The sequence below is a fragment of the Sinohyriopsis cumingii genome, chromosome 8 (assembly GCF_028554795.1).
Source record: "Sinohyriopsis cumingii isolate HCF-2022 chromosome 8, ASM2855479v2, whole genome shotgun sequence".
NCBI lineage: Eukaryota > Metazoa > Mollusca > Bivalvia > Unionida > Unionidae > Sinohyriopsis > Sinohyriopsis cumingii.
This window is the reverse complement of record NC_142968.1, coordinates 118131327-118145177: the sequence shown is the minus strand read 5'-3', so window position 1 is coordinate 118145177 and position 13851 is coordinate 118131327. Positions and strand designations below refer to the sequence as shown.

Genomic DNA, 13851 nt, shown 5'->3' with positions numbered 1-13851 from the left:
AAACATTGCTTTACTTCTAAAATATAATCAGTTTGACTCCTTGGTAGTGGACAACCAATCATTTCATGAGTCAAAGAGGTGATTTGCTGCCTTAAATCACTTCCATAGCCATCTGTCAAAATTTGGGCAAAAGGTTTTGGTGACTTGGTCAATATTCATCACATAATAAACACAGCACATTTCCATTTTTCACCCAGTTTTCACAGATTTGGTTGCATATTTAGACAACATTGATGAAATGCCTACTTTATTTTAGGACACACAATTGAAGGATTTAGTCTAATTTGTCAAAACATATGCCCAAATTATCAACTAAGTACACATACACTACCCAACATCTTGTAAAGCCCTATCTTTATTTCTTCGTTAGATCCTGTCTGTTTTACTATATTCCACATTTCAAGTGAGATTGAGCAGGCCCCCTCCCAACCAATTTTCAGTTAAAATACACCCCAAATATGTACACCTAAAATATGTAAACATATTTTTGATATGAAGAAATACTCTGGTGCAATGGTTCCCAATTTCAGGTTTGTCCCAATTTAGGGTCTTTGGGTTCGTCACTAGGGTTACGAAAGTTCATCAGAACAAAATCTTTTTTTTTTCCCCTTTTAATGCTGAAAGTAGCCTGAGGGTCTGGAGGTCTGTTGGTTGCCAATTTAGGGTTCCATTAAAAATAAAGTTTGTGAACCAGTGCTTGAATGATTAGGAGGAGTGTGATTGGTATCCGTGGGCACTAATAGTTTATTTATGGTAGTTTACAAAAGGAAGCTCAAGGCTGTTATGTTAATTGTTTGGGAAAGAAGACTAATGATTGTTCATGTTACAGGAGTCACTTTTGGAGATAAAAGAAAAGAAATCTCTGCCCCACCTGAGGAACCCTGACATCTTGATAGGAGAGAATGACCTCACCTCTCTCAGCTACCTTAATGAACCAGAAGGTTAGTAGATTTTTTAAAAGTCACTGTTCTAATTTTTGTTAAGCTGAACACATCTACAGTTTAATACCATTTCAATTTCCAGCTAATAAAGTGGACATTATTTACTGGTCAACTGATTGCATCTTATAACTCTGCCAAGCTTGGTTGTGTATGCAGTTAAAGAAGAAACATGTCAGCTATTGTTTGATCAATGATTGTATACAGAATTAATTGAACTTTGAGAACATACCAAATAAAACATTTTGAGAGAGACAGACACACATGCACACCAAGTCAAGGTATTTGGTATTATGCTTGACACTATAGTTCATTCCATGTTGAATTTTATCTTATCTGTAGGTCTAAGTAAATAAATATTTTGGTCAGTTCAAGAAAGTATGTAATTAGTTTTAAATCCTGTAAAATAATTTTTTTAATACTGGTAGGTACATTTATTGATGCTGACTTGAAAATTTACTGAGCTACAGATAGGATAAATTTCGCTATGCTGTATAGAATGAAGTATGACAGAAAAACTGTTCCAGGCACATAGACTGTACACATAACTGGCTATGAAAATGAAACTCTCTCAACAGCTGCTGCAGAGACCGCAAGAACTTGAAATATGTTACATTAGACCTTTGTTTTTCAAACTTTGTCAGACACCTCCATACACCACCAGTTTAATCAAAATTTTAAATAAATGAAAGTTCCAGAATTTACTTATTATTATTTTCGTATGACACCAGTTGATTACATGTGATAATATAGTACATGTAATAATATAGAATGGTTTTATGTTTCTTTTTTCTCTTGCATAGTACCTGTTTACGTTGGGTTGATGGGTCACCCCATTGCCCTCATTAACATATTCATATAAATATACAGTCTGTATTTTTACCAACAGTAGTACATTTCTTGAGATGCTCATTGCACAATACTTCCAAGATCTAACGATTGCAACTTTTTTCTTGATTTTTCCCTTTCTAAGAATGTCATATTTAACTAGATTCTATTTAGATAATTATTCAAATGTTCATGAAAGAATACAAAGCCTGATGACCTTATAAAGAGAGAAGCAATAATAATACTTGATGAATAATACTGTGTTTTGAATCAGTTAACTAAAGTGCAAAAGTGCAGGGTTATTTTGGGATAATTGGGAAAAGAACTGGGTGAGCAAAATAATCTATGTCAGACTTTGTAAGACTAGGAAATCCCATTTGCGGGGTTACATTATTTGTCAAATAATGTAACCCTGCGACTGGGATTTCCTTGTCTTGGTGCAAACCCCAACATAGATTCTCTTAGACTACTATTTGAATCATTAATACAGTAATACAGCAACTGTGCTAAATATTCTATCCCTCATCTCACATTGTGCCTCAGGTGTTACATAAGATTCCAACAAAAGAAGTCCACTGCTTATGTTCTGCAACCATCATGTGATGGCATTTTATGTCAGGCCACAGTCCTCATTTGTGTTTCGTTGGGCCAACCCCCTTGTTCTGCATCCATGGTCCAGTGTAGGGCTGTCCTGTGCATTGTATCCAGTAACCTTCAGCATATATGCCCAATCCATTACCATCTGCATTATTTCACAATCTGGACAAGAGACATTGATTCTCTCCTTTGATGAAAGTCTTTATTGATAATGTTTGGCCAGAAGATGTCACAAATCTTCCTCAGACACTTGTTTTTGAAACTTTCAAGCTTTTGTGCTATTTCTTATGTTAGCTTCTGCTATTCTGAGCTGTACAGTAGCACTCCACTGATATTGGTATGGTAAAGTCTCAGCTAAGTCTTGAGCCCAGGTTTTTTCACTTACATGTATTTTGGCATACTGATGGCTTTATTTACTTTGCTAATTCTGGTTTCTACTTCTCAGAGTCTTCAGTATTGGACACCATGCCTCAACGGTACATACATATGAATTCATTTACCTCCTCTATCGGTTCCTTATTCACAGTGATATGATCATTGGTATTTAGGTTTTCACTTTTAGTCCTATCTTTTCTTTCCCTCATTTTAGAGATTTCATAGTGTTAAAAATTTAATTCTATCTTAGTTAATGCACAGGTATAGAGGTAATGGAGTTTGATTATTAAAAGCTTTAAAAGCAGAAATGGCTAAAAATTATACTAATTTTACTTTTCAGTGCTCTACAACTTGAAAGTTCGTTTTCTGGACACAAGATCTATATATACATATTGTGGTAAGTTTTTATATACTTTATAAGGACACGAATAAAGAACAACTACAGATATTTCCCGATTATTAATGTTCCTCCACACTGACCTAAAGACAACTTCTTCAGACAGACTGACATACCAGTGGACAGAAGGGTAATGGACAAGTGCAGTACCGGGGTTTACAGTAGGATTTCTGAAGTCTGAGTCCAGGATTCCTATCATGGAATAAGCTTGAGTCCTGGCTCAAAAATAGGAAGCCCCTCTCATAAACATGGGATTGACAATTTTTTATTTTAAAAAATCACATGTTAAGTACTGTCGTTGTTGTTGTGGGGTTTAATGCCATTTTTCAGCACACAATAGGCTATGCATGGTGGCCAGAATTAATGGTGGAGGAAGAAACCAGGAAAACCGTGGGAAGAACCACCGACCCGAGAGAAGCTACGGGCAAGCTTTCTCACATACCCACATTGTCTGAACCCAAGACTTGAAAGCATGCAGACAAATGTAAGATGGCAATGATGAGCGCTTTAGACCACTTGGCCATTCAGGGCCCCAATAGAAATTGTAATAAGTATGATAGAGGTCACATAGTGGACAGATTAATTCCTTAGCTCATTTGAAATCTCTGTGGTTGCTTTCCAAAGCAGTTTCCGTTAATGTACATCATATTGGCAGTATACAAATTGCATAAAAATGAGTCTTTATTTTCAGCATGTACCAAATTGTGTTAGATTTTAATTACCATGTGCCTTGCATCAGCATTAATTTGGCACAAAAAATTGAATTTCAGGAATGTATGTTCAGTCTTTAAGTAACAGTATTGGCCATTGTTATTTGTTTATTAAAAATTGTAGTAAAATTCTCTAGTCTATGGGTGACTGAAAAGAAAAGTACTTAACACAAGTTTGCATGGCATGAAGTTACTTGAGTCCATGTCTTTTTTTGGATGGTTTTCAGAAGATTTCAGATGAATACCTCTTCCAGACACTGATACTGACACCCATTTACTGCCGAGCTGATGAAGAGTAATTTAAGTTAAGAGCATTGCTCAGGGGTAACCCAACATTAGTTATATCAGGAGTTGCTCATCTGAGTCTGCCATGCTAAACACCAGACCATTCTGCCATTTGGCTATCAATCATTAACACTCTTACTCAAAGGATGTTTTTGTTGCAGGAATTGTGCTTGTTGCCATCAACCCATATGAGCAGCTGGAGATCTATGGCAATGACATCATCCATGCATATAGTGGGCAGGATATGGGGGCCATGGATCCTCATATTTATGCTGTGGCAGAGGAGGCCTTTAAGAGAATGGCCAGGTAAGCCTATCCTGCACTTTTTGCTACATTAGAATCACATTGAAACCTTTAAAGGCAGTCACCCTAGTATGTGAAAAATGTGGACTTCACATCCTAAGAAATGTTTTTTCAATATGTTACCCAATCATAATATCTTTCAGTGCTACTACTTGTAAATCCAGTCTTCCCAGATAGAACTTGTAACTACAAGGAGTAAAAAGTTGTCTGCCCACTTAGGTGGTGGTTGGGTAGAGTTATTTCCCCTTGATATTGGGATTGGTGGCAAAACCCATGAATATCTCCGTTACTGCTGGAGTGTAAAGCATGCTTTTTATATGGCTGTAACTGTGGGGTGGCTAGGAGGGTGAATATGTATTATTTGTGAAGAAACATATTTTTACTAGAAAAAATGTTTGTTTCTTCTTTAAAAATGTTACCCAATCACAATACCTTAGGAGAATAAATAATAGGTGGAGGGAGGTTCATCCCCTTACTCTGGAAATGCCATCTCCAGTCCCCAAAGGTATGTGAGACAGTTCTAGGTAACCCTACTGGAGAAGTTCTCCTATGGTATGATGATTGGGTAAGTATTTGCAAAGAAACATATTTTATCACGAAAAATTAGATTTTTTTAAAAGTAGCAATCCATTAATAGTCTTGTTTAAAGTGAAGTTGTAAAAGTAGCTGTTAAGAATAGATTGCAGCTTTATCAGTGTGTCTGTTCAAGCATGTTTACTTTATATGTTATGTAGACAGGAACACAAGATTAATACTATTCTTATACTCTTGAATATTAGTACAGTTTCAGTTTCAGTTTCTCATGCACTGTGTTCCATGTTATTAAAAGGGTATAAAAATGAAAATGAAACCAAAATTCCTACTATAGCCACTATGCCATGAAGAACTGCAAAAGGCCTGCTGTTATTTTTGTTTTTGTTGTGTGCTTGACCTTTGTCTGTGATTCAGAGTAGAATTCAGGTCCACCTGACTGTTGTCATTTTTTTAAAAGATGTTTTCTTAAATTTGAGTTCAAGACCTAGCCTTGATTATGAACTTGGAAGGTTCTGGAAGCAAGCTTGTTTACAGTTTGGTATAATTTTCCATTAAGATGATTCAGTTTTTTACAGCAAATGCTATTGCGAAAGAAGTCAAGTGGTGTTGTATGTAAAAGAGGTTTCTGTCAATAAAGTCTTCATTCCAACTTTAATATCTGTCGTTTAGTTGTGTTCTGATTTAATTGAGAGGAATTATTTATTTAAATTATTCACTGGAATTAAAAGTGCTCATTGACAATTTGGTCTAAAACACTATTTGGGATTATTGTGAATTCATTCAAAGATGTTCTGGATTATATCATTATGATACATAAACACCATTGGTACATCAACCTATTCAAGACTATCAGTACATCAGCACCTTCAGGATTGGAATTCATTTAGAACAGTGTACTTGTGGACCTGTGATAGAAATTTTAGTATATTTGGGATATTAATTCACAATGCTTAGGGTTCTTTTTAAATTTTCACCTTGTATGCTAGGGAAATGGATTGTTTGTTCAAGTTTATTAAACTTATTGGTTTTGCTTCTTTCTGTAACATAGTTGACGATGATTGAGTTGTAACTCTGCATTGTTCCAGCCTCTAGCTTAGTTAGGAACATACAGTGCATTTAGATTGTATGCACATATATCCCTTTTGTATCAATTTGTGTCTGTTTTAGCATAGCAAGACCTGAGAATCAGAATCGTCTATGTCAGCAACAACATCGTTTCAAGTTTTGGTTTTAAGATTTTCTCCATGGTCATAGTTACCAAACCCTGGAAGGAATAGTTGCATACTTCAGCTGTAGAATTGGGAAGCTCTGCCCTTTCATATTCAAGCATTCCCACCGTCCCTGTGAAAATCATGTATACATATTCAGTTAAAAGCTTTGTTGTATGGTCATTAATCCTAAGGGATAGCTGTCATACTCCTGCTTTAGAATCATGGAGCATAAATGCCAACCATTATGCTTTTGGCTTAATCATTACAAAGTTTTTCACCAAATTATGTTTTATATTTATGTTTTATACTCACATGTGTATGGACTATGCTTTTTTGATTCAGTAAAAAATAAATAAATAAAATAAAGTAACAAAAGTTGGTTTTGCCAATTTTTATCATCTCTTTAATTCCACTCATATAAATTTGAGAATATTCTTAAAAAGATGACTGCTAAGAATAGCATAAGAGTACATTCCTTATTTGCTATTTATAGCAACTGTATATGACCCAAATGGGTTTCTTCAAATATGAACAATGCATCACAGATTCATTATATTAATAAAGTAGTTAGAAAGCAGTTAAAGATACTGATGCCTGATGTTTAGCAAAATAATTTACAGTGTGAGTTGTGGATATGATTTGATAGAAAATGCTAGAGTAGATGGATCTTTTGAAACTTTAAACATGTCATATCAGAAAAAGATGAATCAACACCACTCTACAAACTTTTAATGAATGTGGTAATGATTTCATGCAGCACTTTGAGCACATCATCATGGTCATTGCAGAATTCCAGTTCACAATCATTCAGTGAAAGTTACACACAGACTAGTTAAAGTGAGTACAGAACATAAATAATTTTTCAGTATATTTTGTGTTATTATGGTTATGGTGTTATTATGGTTATAATCCATATGATTTTGCCCTTTGTGACAAGAATTTAGACCAGCTGCGGAACCAGTTTAGCAGCAAAAATAAATGCATCTATTTCATTTGTGATATAATTATGGCATGTGTTATATAGGTCACACTTGGTACACCCAAATTATGCTTTTTGCCACTTACAATAGCAATATTTACTCATACAGGGTTCACATGTATTGGAGCTCTGCCCTTTCACATTCCCTATCTTGACCCTTATTCTTAACCACATACATGGCCAAGGTCATTAGGAAACTTTTATTACATATTTGGTTACAATTTTTTTGTATTGCTGGTTGCGATTTTGGTTTGTGGATGAATTAGCTCACATACTTGGACTATAGAATCAGGTAACACTGCCCTCTCATACTTCTGCACTCTGACCTCCCTCTGACCTATAGCTTGGTCAAGGTAAAGAGAAGACATTTTAGGCATTGGAGAATGTGAAACTTTACAATTCCATGGAATTCTTGCTACCTTTTTTTTCAAGATGAATTGGCATATTTAATTTAGTTTAAAATCTGTTAATCTTAAAGAGGGTACCAAATACTACATTCATGTTTGAGTGACTTAGTTACTCTTTAAAAATTACTTTCCGAAGCATCACTAAAATTATGGTTTTAAAAATGTTCAGCCTAAGAGTAGGCAACTGTTTTATTATATTGTATGATTCAATTACAATTACATTGCATACTTTTTACTGAGAGAACAGAAGGCAATTATAATAGACATATTTCTGGTACCTGTATTTAAGTATTGCTTCAGAATTATGTTTGGCCTTTGGAACCAAGTGAGATAGAGATGTCAGTGTTTGTAGTATTTGTGGCAGAAGCCACAATTTAATATTGGTTTCAGTTTTTTCTCAGACTCAAAGATGTTTCTAATGCCCTAGTGATGATGCATGTTCTTTAACATGCAAGACCTCAAAACTAGCATGCCATTCAATGAGTTCATCAGGGTTTCCAGGTTTATGACTTATAGTTTTAATGTAATACAAAGTTGAGGTTTCACACACGTTTCATGTCCTTATTGCAAATTCTTAAGTTAATTTAAAATTGGTGTTTCATAGAAACATCAACTAAACAAAAGGATTAAATAATCATGGTAAATATATATATTTTTCTTTTGTTTATAATCTTTTGGTAGTATACTTAGAAACGTACAGTTCAGAATTTCATTTCATGCTATGACATATCATATTCTTCCCAGGTTTGAACAGAACCAGTCCATTATTGTCAGTGGGGAGTCTGGTGCAGGGAAAACTGTCTCAGCCAAATATGCCATGAGATTTTTTGCAACTGTAGGTGGTTCAGCCTCAGAGACACAAGTGGAAAAGCGAGTGCTAGCATCTAATCCAATTATGGAGGTAAGAAAAGCATGTGCAGTTTGTATACAAATCAAGAGTTTTAGATGGATAAAACAAGATACTTTGCCTAAAGGTTGAAGTCATGGCAAGGTGAAATAAAGTTCTCCGACCATTTTGATGTGTACATTGTAACCTTCAAAATATGAAATTTCCATTCATTTACTAGGCTCAAAGGTCAAGATTACAGGAAGGTTTAATTTGAATTTATCATCCAATTTGTCTCTGCCATTTGTGATAAATTTTTACAGCATGAATTTTTTCATTAACCGTTGAAGACCTTTTATTTGTTTTATTGCAAGTCACACTTGAATCCCAAACATAATGGCAGAAATCTCATGTTCCAAAAATAGTGGGCTTTTTTGGAGGTCAGTTTTGAAGCAGATATTTGCAAAAACCTACTTTAACATTTCAGGCCATAGGAAATGCAAAGACAATAAGGAATGACAACAGCAGTCGATTTGGGAAGTATATTGAACTAGGCTTCAACAAGCAGAATGAAATAATACGGGCTCATATGAGAACATATCTTCTTGAAAAATCTAGGTCAGTATGTCCTCACTTTTTGTGTGCCTCACCTGGTTTATCATATGGGTAGATATATGAACCACTTTGATTAAATTGTTTTCAGTGTTTTTATGATGTCAGATTTTTTGTGTTTCATATTAAAAAGTTACATAAAGATGCTTGCTTGTGTAATATATTTTTAAGGTAGATTATTCTGCCATGCAAGATTATAGTATTGTCCTTTTTTCATTGAACATTGTCCATATGTATGAACCTCTAGGAATGGAAAGTTTTCCACCTGAACTGAGGGATGTTTCCTGTACCTCCTGTCTCTCACAGAAACCTTGTATATGTAAAACTATTATTGAAAAAAAATCCATTTTTTTCATATCTTGCTTCCAGTGTACATATCTTGCTTCCAGTGTAGTATATTTACAATTATAATACTGCTAGTGATCACATGAATATGAAAGGACTTGATCAGGCAAGATGATTTAGTTCAGGCAGCATAAAACAATTATGATCATTATTTTGATTCTGTCAGCAGGGCTGGTTGTAGTCAGCTCTTTACACTTGTTCACATTGATTATGCTGTGCGTGTGATTCTGAATGGATTAAAGAGATTAATTGGCTGTGGTGCTAAGAAACTCATCAGCATAACACTGGGCAGAATCATTGTTTAAAGTTTATCAAGATGCCTATGCATGTGTTGTCTTCCAGTGCTATAGAACACAAGCTTGCAGATGAGATAGATGGAGTTTTTGTGCTCTTTTTGACACATTGTTTACATGCATCCTGGTGAAATGTACTGCTCTGAAAACTTCAAGAATACTGCCCGGAGGAAATGCTATTTTGCAAGTTTTTTTTAAGTGATACTTGCCTTCCTTTGGTTACATGTATCTTTACCATCTGTATTGGCTTTGAAGCATACTGTGATGGCTTTTAAGAATGTGATACAGCACTTAAGTTGAAATCAGGATATGTGTAACAGGTTTTGTAGTTTAAAGCATGTTTTCACTTCTGATTTAGGAAACTTGAATTAGAAATCATGTTTGGACAAGACTAAAGATCTGACAGCATTATTGAGAGTACAGCATGATTTCAAAATATTTAAAGGGGCCCCAAGTGGTCTAAAGCGCTTTCCAATACAGATCACTGCCATCTCACTTCTGTCTTCGTGGGTTCAAGTCTTGGCTTTGGCCATTATGGGTATGTGAGAAAGCTTGCCAGTAGGTTCTCGTGGGTCAGTGGTTCTTTCTGGGACTTTGTCAGGTTCTTCCTCCACCCTTTATGCTGGCCACCATGTAGAGCCTATATTGTGCTGAAAAATGGCATTATAGCTTGCAACAACAACAAAATAGTTAACCTCTTTTTTCAACTCGATGACAGTCTATCATTTTATGCTCTGAAAGTATCGATGTCCTTTCCACAACTCTTTCTTATCTATTTGCAGGGTGGTGTTCCAGGCATCTGATGAGAGAAACTACCATATTTTCTACCAGCTCTGTGCATCGGCACACCTGCCGGAGTTAAAAAAATTCCAGCTAGGTTAGTACCAGTATCATATCCAGTAAAGAGATTCAGAAAAGTTCACACAACTGGCTTAGATTAAGTTACATGTTTTTATGTTGCAGTTGATTTTCTTGAACTTTGATTATGATTAACATGATCTTTAAGATGTTAAAATTGCAATAAAACACAAGATTTTTACTAAAATATACCTTAAATCTCTGTTTATTGACAACAATTTTCGGAAGTATGTCGTACAAGGGACATGGTTTTATGCTTTCTTAGAAGACATATTATGGATAAAGTAATTTTATTGGCTGACATTTTACCAAGTCTTTCATGGAGTTCGATCTATTCCACCATTTTCAACTGGAATCTCTGTGGGAAGATGTGAACTTCCTTCAAAGAAAGGATGAGTAGAGAGGATGAAGAACATGATGAGTCTAGGATTGTATTCTGGCTCTTCCTTTTGACTTAGCCTTCTCTGCCAGAGTTTTCACAGGGGTGGTGTGTGTAATCGTGGCTCATTTAAGGTCGTTAGAGGTTCACATCACCTAGTACTTCAGTAACTGGTTTGATGCACAATGAACTCATCAAACATGCCCTCTTGAAGGTTTTATCTTGTTTGGAAGATGATGACTCCAATCCTGGTAGGCCCAATCCTGAAATGGGAGAAGTGGCAATTTATCCCTTATGAATTTGTTTATGTGTGGACGAAGTTTCTCACCTGTCAAGGAATGGTCAGTGTTCCTCCCAATATAATCTCACATACACTTGCTTTCTTAGCAAAACTGGACAAGAAGACAACATTGTCGGGTCATCTATACCTCACCTTTTGGCATGCTTAGTTCAAGTAGCAAGGTTTCATATGTAGCAGCTCCAGTTCTTCTTTTTATGAACTGGAGACATCACTACCACTCCTTGTTTGCCCTAATACCTTTAGGATTTAATCACCATCTGATTTGGTGGAAAATGCAGGACAGGTTTCTGACTTACGGTTTGAATCATGTTCTGGAACTTTACTCCTTACTTTATACTGATGCCTCAAATTCAGGCTGGCAGTGCCATCTAATACATATGTCATTACATGAATGATATAATGTGTTCTTGGTGTTGCAGTTTTTAACTGTGTGGCAGAATCACCAGTATGACAGAATGACATAAGTGTTGAGGTAGAATTGGTGAGTCACCATAATTTGCTATGTGAAAATCTATAGGAAATTAGTCTCCTATTTGAGTTGATTGTGGATAGAATGCCCATCAGTGCAGTAGCAGTGAATACCTATAGAGAAGACTCAGCAGTTATGGCATGTTAGTTTGAGGAGTCTGGTTGCTAGGGACAGAGAAATCTGTGTGGCAGAGGCAAGTCAGATGGGACAGAACTGTAGGTAGTGGTTGGTGTGGGGGAAGATGAGCAAATAAAACATGCCCACTCTAACCTGGGTTAATACAGCAAACAGCCCACGTTATTGTTTGGCCGTTGGTTTATACAAACATTATGGGCATACCTGAGGAAACTGACCCATGCAAAAGAGGCTATCTTTGCAAACATTGACATCTCATTGACCATGTATGGAATGACCTTGCACTCTTGCTGGTTCAGTAGCATTATGAATCAAAAACTAATTGACATGGGTTAACTTGTGTAGATTTGTTCATGATATTGAATATGAGTATTTTGCTTTACACTTCTCAAATGAAGTATTGTGTCATGACCAATCAGTACTCTTTTACCAGGAATTCTGGATATCATCTTGTACTCTGAATTGACTTGTATATGGATTATGTCATTGAAATTGCTTTGTGTACCAGTAGTACTATGAGTATGAAATGTCATCAGCAAAATGGAACACGGATCGTATACTTGTGCCAATTCTTGTTCAGTTACTATGTCATTAAATTGTTTTTAATTAATATGACTGCTTTTATGTTACAGATTTTATCAATATCTTGTATGCATTTGAATAAACTTGTATTTTCTAATTTCTTCATCATGAAATATAAGAAAATAATTGAAGAGTTCACAATTCCTGGACCATATAGTACTTATGGTGTGTACTCTATAGTGTACTGACCTTCTGCAGAGCAGATAGCTTATTCCCAACAAAAACTTTAAAATAAACATGAATGGATTTTGCTTAATGAATCAATTTTTAAAAACCATGCCTGATTTTGCTTGATTACATTTTATACATATGTTGGTTGATAGTTGATTTACACTATTTTGTTTGATGTGCACGAGTAAGTACTGGTATATGTTTTCATTGATATAATTGATTCTATAATTGTATGTAATCCATATTAATCACTTGCATGGTTAATGAATGTTTAAAAAATATCATAAATTAAGCACATGACTATCATACATTCACCATACTGTAGTATATTCACTTAAAAGTTCCTTTAATATACATTAAAATTCAGGATAAAGATGGATTGCTTGTAGATAATCAGTGATTTGTTCTTAGTTTTGCATTTGAGTTTTAAAGCAAAATTAAATGTCAAAACAATTCATGTAATCATTCTTAACAAGCTGTTATTTCCATGTCTCTTTTTCATTATAATTTATATTTTGGTCTTTGGTTTTCAACAAGAATTCAAGCCCTTTAACTGTTTAAACCCAGATATTAGCTTCGGGTAATAGGCAATGCTGGTACACCTTTGGTCTCTGTCATTAATCCACATCAGTTACAAATTAAAGCATCTCAAGTGGATTGAGAACTGCAAGAAATGATGAAATGCCATCACCAGTAATTTGTTTGGAGGTGTGTACCATTTTATCCAATTAGAGCAGAGGTGGGCAAACTTTCCAGTGCAAGTGCCGCATACACAAATTTACACCTTGTCATGGGCCACATAGTTCATTAAGTAAAATAATTAATATTTGAAATAGCAAAAACAAAAGGTTTTTCTAAATAACATCATAATTAATTTTCAGTTGTTAATATGTTGTTAATATTTGAAAACTTAAACTTCAAAAGAAGCACATTTATTTGATAAACAGAGTAACATAAACAGAGTCAGTGCGAATGATGACTTGTTCCTAGGCCGCATGAAAGCCCTTGGCCGTAGTTTGCCCACCCCTGAATTAGAGAATAGCTTCTGTGTGAACACAGAAGCATATATGAACACAACATATTGGTAAATTTGAAACCATGTAAAATGTCTGCTAGATATATCAAAAATGAATATATGGATCAAAGTTTGTTTATGCACGCTGAAATATCTCCATATCACTAATAAGTGCATACTGTAGACATACCTGTGGAGTTTGGCTTTTTAGTTCTGAGTGCACTGCAAAGGAAATAGGTGAAAAAGAACAGTAGTGTCAGTGACTGCAGTTTCCCAATTAATTTGAACAACACAGTGATAC

The 13851-nt window shown here is 35.1% G+C and overlaps 1 protein-coding gene across 2 annotated transcripts in view; it reads left to right on the top strand.

Moving 5' to 3' along the window:
* Positions 1-13851, top strand: part of LOC149794490 (unconventional myosin-Va-like) — a 232575-nt gene that overhangs the window by 38354 nt on the left and 180370 nt on the right. For both annotated transcript variants that reach the window (XM_089968738.1, XM_089968737.1), the window contains exons 3-8: positions 830-941; positions 3079-3135; positions 4292-4436; positions 8309-8465; positions 8878-9008; positions 10423-10517. In XM_089968738.1, the coding sequence (XP_089824864.1) occupies positions 830-941; positions 3079-3135; positions 4292-4436; positions 8309-8465; positions 8878-9008; positions 10423-10517 (697 nt within the window). The remainder of the gene's footprint in view (positions 1-829; positions 942-3078; positions 3136-4291; positions 4437-8308; positions 8466-8877; positions 9009-10422; positions 10518-13851) is intronic.